This window comes from Belonocnema kinseyi, chromosome 5 (genome assembly GCF_010883055.1).
Source record: "Belonocnema kinseyi isolate 2016_QV_RU_SX_M_011 chromosome 5, B_treatae_v1, whole genome shotgun sequence".
Lineage (NCBI taxonomy): Eukaryota > Metazoa > Arthropoda > Insecta > Hymenoptera > Cynipidae > Belonocnema > Belonocnema kinseyi.
The window spans coordinates 98,977,017-98,990,170 of NC_046661.1; the positions used below are offsets into that span (position 1 = coordinate 98,977,017).

Consider the following 13,154-nt stretch of genomic DNA (forward strand, 5'->3'; position numbering starts at 1 on the left):
CGGCTGATGCCGTTGGAATTGATTGTTGAAATATTTTTTTTTACATCTTTTATTATTAAACTTTGTACTTTAACGTAGTTTTCTTTCGGTTCTTGCATTTCTAAAAGTTTGAGACCGATATTTCATGTATAAAAAAAGTTCGAAAGTTCAAAAAATGTTGAGGTTCAGAAAAAAGATGAAATAATTTTCAGTGAAGTTCCTAATAAAATGCAGTACCTAAACGTACTTTATTGTACTCTAATACATTTCCCAAAGTTTCAGCTCGATATTTTATTTACAAAAAAAGTTCTTAAGTTCAAAAGAACATTCAGTGAACTGAAAAACTGTGATCGGTAATATAGGTATTTAGCTGTGTCACATGCCCTTAATTGTATGTTTAAAAAAATTGCAAGCTCATTGTTTTAAACGAAATTGACCTGTTAAGCAATCTGGTTCATTTTTTAACTTACTCATTTCTCACGTTTTTCATTTGCATATTCTTTTTTAAAATTTATATTTACAGGCTTCAATAAACTGACATATTTTAACAAAATTAGTGTTTTTTCGAAAGGCAATTACTAAATAATAATATTTAATAAAATAAATAAATGAAATAAACAGGAATATATTCTTTTAAAAAATAGAAAGCTTTCATAATAAGTTTTATAGTTTGTCTTAGTTTTCATGCTTATTTTTTATGTTTTTTGAAATTGTTTAAAAAAAATGTTTACATTTTTTTCCTTTTTTTAAAAAATTTATATTTTTCCCTCTTTTGAAGAAATTTTTTAATTTTTCTCTTTTTTCGTTTAAATATGAACTAAATATAAATAATTATATTTTATTGCAAATTTTTATTTATTTTTTTGCCAGAATCGTTTCTTTTCCTTCCAATTTAATTTTTTAGCTAAAGAATCAATTACATCATTTCTAGTTGGAAATTGAATTATTTTGTTTAGATTTTTTTTTAATTTAACTGTTTTCTATTTAAGTTAAAATCATCCGTGTTTAAAATATCAACTAATTACATTTATCGTTAAGAGTTATTAATTTTTTTGATTCACCTTTATTCAGAAAAAAGAATTTTAAGAAATACTTTAACATTTATCTTTGCAGTTAAATGTTTATTTAAAAAATAACAGTTTCCAACAAAATAGTTTAACTTCCAATCAAAGAGAAGAATTTTTAACTACAAATAGGAGCATTCGATAAAAAAGTGGTTTAGCAAAAATTAATTTTCAATCAAAAAGTTACATTTTTATCCAAGAAATATGAAAAAAATTTCATATCTTGTATCATTTGTCTAAAAACTTAATTTTTTATTTCTAAATTCTTTTTTTACGAATAAAACAAAAACTACGCGTCCTATAAGAAAGTTCTTAACAACAAATTTGAAGGTCTTTTTAAGGTGCGAAATGTTAGTTGATTCATTTTTTTGGTACTTTGCATAGTTCGACCAAAATGAAAAAATGGAATTATTGATTTTACATTATTTTTTTTGTCATCAAAATTTGAATTTGCGACTTTTAGAAAAATGCAAAAAGTTGTTACGGTACTCTTGTTTTTAGCAAGCACTTTTTGATGTAGTAATGAAAAATGTGGGCGATATGGACCTAAAATGCGTGGGGTTCTTATTAGGGTTCAACCAACATTGATTTGGACAAGAAACAATAGTACACATTTTTATTGCAGTATATATATTTATTTGCTGAAATGATATATTTTCCTAATTGCAAAATAAAATTTTTCGCACAAGTTTGAAATAAAAAGTTAAAAGCAGGTAAGTGCCCATAAGATAGCGGAAAATATGCAAGAGTAGGTCAGTTGTGTTTATTGCATCACGTACAAAAAAATATTGTTCTTAAATATTTAAACACAATATTTAATATAACTAGAAGAAATTTGATTGAGATATGAAAGAGAATAAATGTGAGAGATAAGAAAAACTGATTTTGAGCATTTACCAAATTACATGACTTTCATATTAAATTGTTAAACAATTACCTGTACTGTAAATATACAAGTAATGGAATGGGTTTTGGCCAGCTAAAATTCAATAATTGAAAATATTTGAGATTTTTACTCTACTGGATTAAATTCTTTGTAAATGATTCAGAAGCGATGACTTTTTTTGAAATTGAGAGAGGTTAGGAAACGTACCTCGATAATGTTTCCTACAAACATTAAAAGCAACCATAATCTCGCATAGTTATCCCTATTACTATCACATTAAGACACGTAATCAATTCACTTTTTGATGTAGTTTTAATCCATGTAACTTTTTATCATTTTTTGAATTACAATCTGCATTCTATTTCAGTCTCAGGACATTCTGAGCCGTTTAGGGTTAGGTTGATCGTGTGACTCTTGTGCTGTTGATAGTGACCGCTGAAACTGAGGATTTGGTGATAGTGAGCGACGATGCTGAGGATTTGATGGTAACTGATGAGCCTTAAAAGATGGTGGTGGTTCTTTCCATTCTGTTATACCATATTTATCAAATTCTGCTTCACTAATTGTCTTGACATTTTGACCATCCCTTACATACGGCACACCTTTCGAAGTACGCATTGCATGAACAGGTCCGCCAATTTTTCCAAATCCAAAGGTTACCAAACCCTTGTTTAAGAAGCTTTGCGTACCCGTAAGTAGAACATCGTCACCTTGTCCGTCCCTCCAGTAAATATTAGTATAAACATTACATGGTCGACGCTCTGTCTTGGTAGGTTCAGTAGGATCCCAGTTAACATGCCCTTCATTGGAGGAAACTAAAACATTAAGGCCATGTCATGAGTATAACAGCTGATAAAGTGAGCCCTAAGATCAATATTTTTTCACCCATATTGAAAAATAAAAGTTTAATTAACGCGGAAATTTTTTTCGGGAAATGGTAATAAATATTAAAGGATCGTTTGTGGTCTTGCAAAGAGTTGGAGGAAGAAAAAAGTTTATTTATGTAAATAATGATTATCGACGGATACATTTAGGTTTATCAGCAGAAGTTTGACTCTTAGCTTTCTCTGACGGTATTCATGCAATCTGTTTTACCTACAGACTCCTAGAATTTCGAAGTTATCTACTCGATGCGCTAGTGCTGCTTCGACACAGCTGATACCAGACTGATACGTATGTCAGACCAAATATGTTTATTTGCATTTCAAGTGCAAACATTAATTTTTGCATTATTTGTGCCTAATGTTCGTGAGCGATTTTTGTTGTTTTGCCCCACTTTGATAAATATAAACCTCAAAACTAGCCCATTGACAACATTGCAAATTGCTCACAGGGTTTGACGACAGCACGGTCGGTATTGCTCCAACATAGTAATTAGAAAAAAAAAATTTTTCACTATTCTAATTATTTAGGACCAGAAACACATTTTTGTATGCCTTCTTTTTATCGTGCCAAATTTTTAACACGATATCTCACTCCTTGTGGACGTAAGTTGGGAAAGAAAACTTCCTCTGGTATTTTCTTCAAAAAATTTTTTGTCAAAATTTCCACCGGAACAAAGCAAAGGTATGGACTTTATTACCTCCTCTTTCATTTCCCAAACTTTCAGAGCGATACCTCATTTCGTTTAGACGTAAGTTGGGAAAGAAGAATTGAAGACCAGGTTTGGTCACGTGACCTCCTCGTCACATGGCCTTAAGAGAAAGAATTTAATGTAATTAAATCTTGTAGTTTTTAATAAAGTGAACTCTTAAGTTAGACTTTGATGAATGGTATCTCAGTCGAGTCATCTGAGACTGTTATCCGGTAATTTTTTAAGGAGTAATTTTCTTTCTCTTAGATACTTCATTTAGGGGTGAATAATAAGGGGTTAGGTTCTGCAAACAGAATTTTGTCTTGGAGCGGGGAAATGTTTTTGCGAAAAGGTGTAAATTATCAAATAACAGTGGATTGGTGCTTTTCTGTTTGCGGATGGAAATTTAATTATTTAAACGAATATTTATGTATTGATTAAAAATGATGGAATATTTTTTTTCTGTAATCAATCTTACTTATAGAACTTTAAGTAAAACAAAAAAATGCACATTTGAAGGGTATTGAAAAATTACTTATTTAAACAATCAATAAAGTCAATCAATGAAAAATGAGTAAATAATTATTTTCAATATATAATAGACGTACCTAATAGAAATTGCAGTAAAAAATGCCCAAAGTTGCACATTTTATGGGTGATGAAAATTTATTTATTTATTGATTAAAGATGATTAAGGCCATGTGACGAGTGGGTCACGTGACCAGATTCCTTCATTACCCACACTTTTTTTATTTTCTAACTTATTTTCAACGTGAAGCACCACATCTCGATGTTGGTCTTGAATATTTCTTTATAATCTACTATAAGCGTCCCTAATAAAAATTTTAATTAAAACTGTGGGAAATTTATTTATTTAAACAATTATTTATTTCTTAATTAAAAATGATGAAATATTAATTTTTAATCTCTAATAAATCTTCCTAATACAAATGTCATTGAAAATGCCAAAAAACAAACATTTGATGTTTGATGGAAATTTATATATTAAACAATTGATTTATTTATTAATGAAAAATTATTAAATTGTTATTTTCAATCTATAATTGGCTTTTCTGATATAAATTTCAGGGAAAATGCCGAAAATTGCACATTTGTTGGGTGATGTAAATTTATTTATTCAAACAATTATTTATTGATAAACAATTATTAAATGTTTATTTTTAAGCTATGATAAACCTTCCTAATAGAAATAAAAATAAAAAATGTACATTTGATGGTTGATGAAAACTGATTTAAAAAAAAATTATTTATTTATAGATTTACAATTATTAAACATTTATTTTTAATCTATAAAAAAACATTCCTAATAGAAATAAAGTTCAAAAATGCTAAATAATGCACATTTGATGGTTGATAGAAATTTATTCATTTAAATAATTATTTAATTACTAAGTAAAAATGATTGAATGTTTATTCCTAATCTATTGTGGGCGTCCCTAATAGAAATTTCAGGAAAAAGGCCGAAATTGTCACAATTGATAGGTGATAGAAATTGATTTATTTAAACAATTAACTCTTTGTTGATAAAAATGATAAACTATTCATTTCTAATCTATAATAAACCCCATATTAGAAATTTAAGTGAAAAGTAAAAAAATGCACATTGAATGTGTAATTGAAATTTATTTATTCAATCAATTATTTATTAATAAATTAAAAATGATTAAATATTCATTTTGAATCTGCAATAAACCACCCTATTAAAAATCTCACTAAAAAATGCCAAAAAATGCACATTTGATGGTAGACGGAAATTCATTTATTTAAACAATTATTTATTTACAGGTTAAAATTAATTAAATAATTATTTTTAATCTGTAATAAGCCTTCCGAATGAAAATCTCATTAAAAAATGCCAACAAAAATGACATTTGATGGTTGATGGAAAATTATTTATTTATTGATTAAAAATTGGTAAATATTTATTTTTAATCTATGAGCAGTATTTAACACGTTGCTGTCAGAAAGTAACGCGTCAACGTTAACATTACTGCCTAAAAAATTGTAACGCGTTACCGTTACCGTTACTAAAAAAAATTGGAAATTTTAATAAAACTGAATATTATATTTACACTTAGGTAAAGTAATTTAAAAAATACTGAATTTGGCTTTAAGATGTCTTTTATTTAAACTATTATTAAGTTTAGAAATCTATGCTCATATTTTTTACATAGTAACAATTTTTCGAAAATTTTATTGCTTATGCGATGTATTTTGTCTACAAGTAGCAATTCGGTTTCGCAGAAGGGTGGTCGAAAAAGGCATTGGAAAATTTGTTTTTCGAATTTTAACGAATGCCGTAGGAAAAAAGATGTTTTTAAAAATATTTTATTCAGAATCCTCAATATTAGCTGAATTAAGTTGGAATTCAAATTAGCCAAAGAATATAAATAAAATATCACTTTTTAAGTATGGCCCCCATAAGTCTGTTTTATAGGATCCCAAAAATACCCCATTAATGAAAAAATTGATTTTGCGAGATAACGATGCTAATTATGTTTTTCGCGGTCTTTTTCATTAACATCTTATTTTTTATTAAAAAAATTATTCATTTATTAAAAATGATGAAATATTTATTTTTAATCTATAATAAAGCTTCGTAATAAAAATTTCATAAAAAATGGAAAAAGGCACATTTGATGGCTGATGGAAATTTATTTATTTAAACACTTATTTATTCATTAATGAAAAACTAATTATCATCTAATTATGAATTAGTTATTTATTCATTCACTAAAAATGGTGAAATATTCATTTTTAATCTATATTAGGCGTCCCTAGTGGAAACATTAGCAAAAAATGCCAAAATTTGCACATTTAATGGGTACTGAAAAATTATTTATTTGAAGAATTATTTATTTATCAAGTACAAATAATGATATATTCATTTTTATTCTATAATAAAATTTACAGAGAGAAATTTCTGTAAAAAATGCCGAAAAATGCACATTTTATGATTGATGGAATCTAATTTATTTGAACGAATATTTATTTATTAATCGAACAGAATTGAATATTTATTTTTAATCTATTAAAAGCATCTCTAATAGAAATTTCAGTAAAAACTGTCCCTATTTGTGGTAGGAACAATTTTTGTTTCTTGAGCTTACGCAGAATTAAGTCCTGTTTAATTTATCTTCTTAGAACTTGCTGGGGTGCAATCTATGATATTGATGGTAGAAAAACTTTTTTTTTAGATTTAGGTAGAATTTTACCTAGTTTAATTTTGGTAATTTTACTTAAGACAAAAATTATCTTCACTCAATAAGATTAACCCTCGCCACATTGGGTGTGGTTCCCATAACAAAATTATTCTGTTATTTTGTTTTGAATAAAAAATTCCACTTTACCCGAATGCAAATTACAACAACAAACAATTTCTTGTGCATTTGCTTTTACTAGAAATATTGCGCATCTTATTTACTGTTTTGGTAACAATTCGCCTTTTTGGGATAAAAATATAACTCTTCGTAGACAATTTTGGTTTAAATTTAATTTTTAATTTTGGTTTAAAATTCATATTTTTTTCTGATAAGTCAACGGAATTTTTTTGGATGAAAACTATTTTTTCTGAAAAAAAAACACATTTCTTGGATAAAAATGACACCGTTTGGTTGAAAATTGAACTATTTAGTAGAAAATTTATTTTTTGTATTCAATTTATATTTTAGTATTGAAAAATTAATTGAAATCTTTTCTCGATGAAAGTACAACTTTAAACAAAAATGGGCATTTTTTATTATAAATTCATCTGTTTAGTACAAATTTCATATTTGATGAAAAAATGCAACTATTTGATAGAGAATTCAATTATTATGTTAAAAATACATCTTTTTTTTTTAGAAAAAAATCGTCTTTTTGTACTGAACATTATTTTTTTCCTAGAAACTTATTTTTTGTTAAAAAATTAATTTTTTTTAGTTTGAAAAGGTAATTGCAATCTTTTTTGGATGAAAAATAAACTTTTTTGTAAATTTGCTTGTTTTTATGAATACAAATTAATTTTATTTTAGAGAAATTAAATCTTTTTGGGATATAAATATGTAAAACAAAATAAATAACAATATTACATTTCCAGAAAAGACGGATATTTAAGGAAAATATAATATCTTTCTCCCTTTTGAAAAAAATTGAATAAAATTTTCTGTGTGTGGAAAAATAAAAAACATACAAAATGATTTGATGATGAAATTAAGTTTTTTAAAGTCATCTTAGTTTCTTTTGAAATAATTGTAAAAGGCAATAACTGAAGCCTAAACAGAGATCTAGTTATTTCGACCAAAATACTTTTATTTGACAAAACAAGTATGACAAGAGATTTCTAACCAAGGATTTTCTCTTCTAATGTAACTATATGTCATTGAAAAAACTATGATATTTGACAAAGTATATTAATTAGAACAGACTATAATTTGTACAAAAATAATTTTGGATGAAAGAATCTTTTATTTATAGCTTAAAAAACATGAATGTTCAGAATTCTCGGGAAGTTCGAAACTACTTTCGATATCAAATTTACAAATAGTTTTATTTAAGTTGAACTAGTATATTGTCACTTTTAGCAAATATTGTCCTAATTTTATGAAAAAAATTTGAAAGTTTCACGTTTCATAAAATGATGATGCATTTTGGAAAATTATGATGAATTTCAGAATATCCAGTTTAAAAAGTTTTAAGTTTCAAATTCAATTACAGAATTTTCTGTAACATTGTGTCTGAAAATTCCGCAATTTGTAATAAACGCATTTTTCATTTCAAGTAATGGAAGTTTACTATGCTGTTACATGTAGAGGGAAATAATAACACTTTTTTCGCAATTTAAGGTGAATTTACAAAAATTCTAATACAATTTCGTAATTTTATGAAAATTTCTTGTTAATTTAATAGGCTGTGGGAAGTTTAAATTTAAGTTACTAGAAGTGTGTTTGTTTAAATTTCCATAAAAATTTGGACGCGCCTCCAAGACTGGATTTCTCGGAAAAGAAAAAAAAGCAAGTGTTCATCAAACAGGCTTCATTTCCTTAGATTATTGAAATTTCGCAAAAAGTAGTTACTCCTTTGGAATATTTGAATACTTCGAATTATAAAGATTCGGAACTTTTTTTAGAATAAGAGAATAAGGGTTTTAAAATTAAATAATTTCAAATAGAAAGTAAGCACGCACTGCGATTAAGCTACAACTTTAGAAAACTATTAAAAAACAATGGATGTAAATGAAAAAGTTTGTTGATAATATTTGCAGAAGAGTTTCAAAGCGTTTCAGTACGCATAAAAAATGTATTCATGTTTTATAATATTTCTATAAATTTTAAATAATTTTAGCACTGTTGAGGGTTTCCGTAAGATTTCAAAAATTTTCAGAGATTTTCAATTAGTTCAGGAGATTTTACAGGATTATGAATATTCCATGCGGTTTTAAGAAATTTACCTAAATTTCGGAATATTTGGAAGGAATCTATGCAGGATTTATAAGATTTTAGGATAATTAAAAAATATTTTAGGGGGTTTCAGAAAACTTCCAACATTTCGAACATTAAAAAATCTTTTTTATAATTTCACGAGATATTATCATATTTTAATCGATTTTAAACAATTGATGGAAAACCATTTATGGATATTGTAGGATTTTAAAACTTTAAAGAGATTTTAATATATTTAAACGTATGTCCAACAATTCAAATTTGTTTCAAGAATTTTGTGATATTTAAAATGATTTCACGGAATTTTCAATAGATTTAAATAAATTGAAGGGATTTTAAAGGATTCAAAATATTTTATAATATTTCACAACATTCCAAGGGATTTAAAATAGATTTCAATATTTTGAAAGGATTTTAAATATTGGCTAGGTTTAAAAAAATTTGATGAGGGTAGCAAACATTTGATCCAACGATGATGACATTTCTAAGGATGATTATGATTTTCAGGGAATTAATAAAAACTTCCCATTTGATTTTCAGAATTTCCTAGCTTTAAAAAGATATAGAAGGATTGTATAGGGCTCATAAGATTTTAGAATATTTCAGGCTCGTAAATCGGTTATTTTGGTCAAATAAAGCTACTTTTGGTATAATTAACTTATCACATATTACAGCATATTCAATAATGTTTTATTAATAATCAATTGCAATATAGAAATTAAACGTGCAAGCTAGAAAATTATTAAGAATCTGTTTGGCACTGGATGAGATAAAAATTTAGGGACATTTGAATAGTGATTATGACTTTGAAACTATAATCGGAAACGAAAAAAACTTTCCTTTGTAACTCTGCAATCAATTCCAAATAAGTGTATTTAACAATTAAAACAGCCTTTTTATTTTCATTCATGTATGTATATAATTTTATAATAATATTATATATTTACCATGATGATAACAGAGCACCGTTACAAAGATGGCGAGTGTACCAACGACCCTCATTTTTTCAAAGTCAGCGGAACAAGACGTTCAGTGAAATTCGTTATGTATACATTTAAATAATGAATAATTCACAAGATATTTCAGTACTATATATACTAGTCGCTTTCTCATTCGTGTTGTTCCAGATTATTCTACTCTTTGTAAAATAGCTTTTAGGGGAGAAGATCACTTTTCGATGATATTCCATTTCTTCATCCTCTTTATAGATTCAGCAACATTTATGTGAAATTTAGGAAGTCGAAAGTGACTTGCATGTTAAATTACTTTGTCAGTTGTATTAAATTCACATGTCGCATAGAGTTTAGAATATTGATATAATTTACTATAAAATCTTGTTAAAGTATCTTATTGCGTTCTATTCTCAAACTTGAGGCAAAAACAAGTTTATTTAATCAGCACTAATCTTTTCCCTGATAGCAGGACCTGCACCGCTACAATGATTTCAACCACGATTAATTGATAAGTTAGAATGACATGATTTTGTAAAATCAAAGAAGTAAACGTTAATTTAAAAAAATTCAAGAATTAATTTAACCCTACTATTTAAAGTTAAATTTTCAATAAAAAAATAGCAATTTAAAAAAAAACAGTTCAACTATTAAACACAGCTCTCTAAATTTGAATCAGTTAAAATGTTTACTAATTTAAATTAGTGGCTTAATTCTAGCTATGAATCAGTAGTTTTTACTGATAGATTAGTCACTGTTACTGATACATTCGTAAAAAATAACTGTTTCATAGCTAGAATTAAGCCAATGATTTAAATCAGTAAAAATTTTAACCGATTCAAATTAAAGAGATGAGATTCGAGGAGATTCGAGACTCAAACACAAGAGGTTCATTTTCAATCAACCGTTTGCACTTTTATCCAGAACGATTAAATTTTTACTAAAACAGATTTATTTTTAAATGAAAAAGACAAACTTGTAAAAAAATTGCAATTTTTATCCAAAAAACATTTCATTTTGACTTTTCAACGCCAAAAGTGAATTTTATTCAAAAAATAAACTTTCTAGATTTCCATAGACAAAAAGGAATAGCTATATTTTTAGTGAAAAAAAAATTCATTTTCCAAAAATGTTAAAAACATTTCTTAATTTTTCAATTAAATAAATGAACGTTTCATTAAAATCATGCATGTTCAATAAAAAATATTTTTAAACAAAGAGTTGAATTTTCAACCCAGAAGATAACTTTTATACCAAAAAAAGATAAATTTTCAATAAAATAGATGATTTTTAAATAGAAAAGGTACATTTTCATCAACAAATAAAATTAGACCAAAACCAAAAATGTTGAAAAAAATATAGTTCAATATTCAGTAAAAAAAATAATTTTAATGTTTAGAAAAGTAATTTTTAAACAGATCAATGAATTTTCAGTCATAAGAATTAATTTTTTATCTACAAAGATCATTTTAGAAAATAATAGATGTATTTTCAATTCATAAGTATAAAGGACTCCGCACCAAATGTACAGAAAATGGCTTTTGATGAAAAATTAACAATTTTTTTTGTATTTCCGAACCTGCAGAATAAAAATTCGATAGAAAAAACTAAGAAAAATGGACAGTTGTTCGAAAAGCACTTGTCAAAGTTTCAATTTTTATATGCATTTTTAAAGAAAAATGCTTATTTTAGTGAAATGATTATTTTCTCTCAAAAAATCTTTGATAGATTTGGCTAAAAGTTTCACATTTTGTTGGTCAGACTCACTAAAAAAAGATTAATACCCACGAACTGGAAAGATTAATCATTTTCTTTTCTTATACATAATGTTTTGGAGGTGTTTTCATACCTTAAAGAATATGTATTTTAATTAATTTTAAGGGATGTTTTGACATTCTTTTAACATTGAAACTAGGAAAATGGCATTTCTTAGTTACTTAATGCATACAATTTCAAAATAAGTTTAAAATCGAGCAAAAAATTCGAAAAAATAAGTTTAGCACACAAAAAACAGGACTAAAGTATTTATATATCTTTAAGAAAAAAGAGCATCAAAGAGGGTAAATATCGCTAAACTATTTGTATACAATAGGATTAAAATAATCAAAAAGCATATATAGTTTATAGATAAAAATAATACATTCAGTTCGAACTATGAACAATAATTATATTCGTCAAAAAAGTGTTTAAAACGTAATGATTTCTAACACCATGAACATCGAATTAAAGCAATATTTTTACAATCTAATATGCCACAATGTTTTTTTCAAGAATCACCAAAGGTAAAGTCCACCAGATTTTTTAATTTATCAACTTTTTCTGCAATATATCTACTTTTGCACCATGAATACGTATTTAAAAAGATTAGTATATCTTGGCGAAGTTACCTGATTATGTACCAAAGACTAAAGCTTAATAATATTATCCCTGATATGCACATCAAAATAAAAGAATCGGCAAAGTGACGCCTATAATTTTTTAAAGCTCTAAAGCCAAATACATAGGCCACAAAAATTAGTACTATCCGTAAAAATATTAAATAAAGATGATACCCGTGTGGAAATAATCCCATGTGGCCTATTACAAGTCGGGCACTAATCGGGGACTAGTCGGGTTATTAATTTTGACAATGTACCCAGTCGGGGACTAATCGGGGACTAGTTGCGCTTTTTGTTGTCAAAATTTCAGTTGGGACCTGGTCGGTGGTTGGTCAAGGGCTAGTCGGGTTTTTTTGTCACTAATGATTTTTTTAATTCTAAAACACTAAGAATATATTTAACAATAATTTTACACCGTTTTTTGGAGAAAAGATTCATTAATGTCAAATTCATCTTAAATATACTTAATAAATAATTATAAAATTAATAATTTTGTACGAAAAGCAACTTTTTGTAAAAACAACGATCAAACTCTTAAAAAAGACGTCATCTTTTTTTTGTAATATTTTTTAGAAAATTGCGAATTTCTAGGAACATTTATAAAAACCTTTGTATGCAATTTTAAGTAAATCCATATTGGAAAAGATACATATAGATGCAGGTGAAAAGTCTGCCGAAAGTCATAAGACTCTAAAGTACAGATGCTTATTTTCAAATTGATCTGAAATGTTTGCCATATGTAAATAAAGTCTAATCCTTCATGTATTTGAAATTAGGAAGAGAAACTTTTTTTTGATTAATCAATGAAGAGAATTATATTAATAGTAAGCTATTAAACACGGTACAGTTCAGATTTCGCTACCGCCTTCATTTGATTCTTGCG

The 13,154-nt window shown here is 26.5% G+C and overlaps 1 protein-coding gene across 1 annotated transcript; it reads right to left on the reverse strand.

Moving 5' to 3' along the window:
• Positions 1 to 1,950: 1,950 nt before the first annotated feature.
• LOC117173422 lies at positions 1,951 to 9,981 on the reverse strand. Its single transcript, XM_033361980.1, has 2 exons — positions 9,891 to 9,981; positions 1,951 to 2,744 (listed from the first exon to the last, which is right to left on the reverse strand). Exons 1-2 carry the CDS (start codon positions 9,943 to 9,945, stop codon positions 2,299 to 2,301), a joined length of 501 nt encoding a protein of 166 aa, XP_033217871.1. The 5' UTR covers positions 9,946 to 9,981; the 3' UTR covers positions 1,951 to 2,298.
• Positions 9,982 to 13,154: the final 3,173 nt, after the last annotated feature.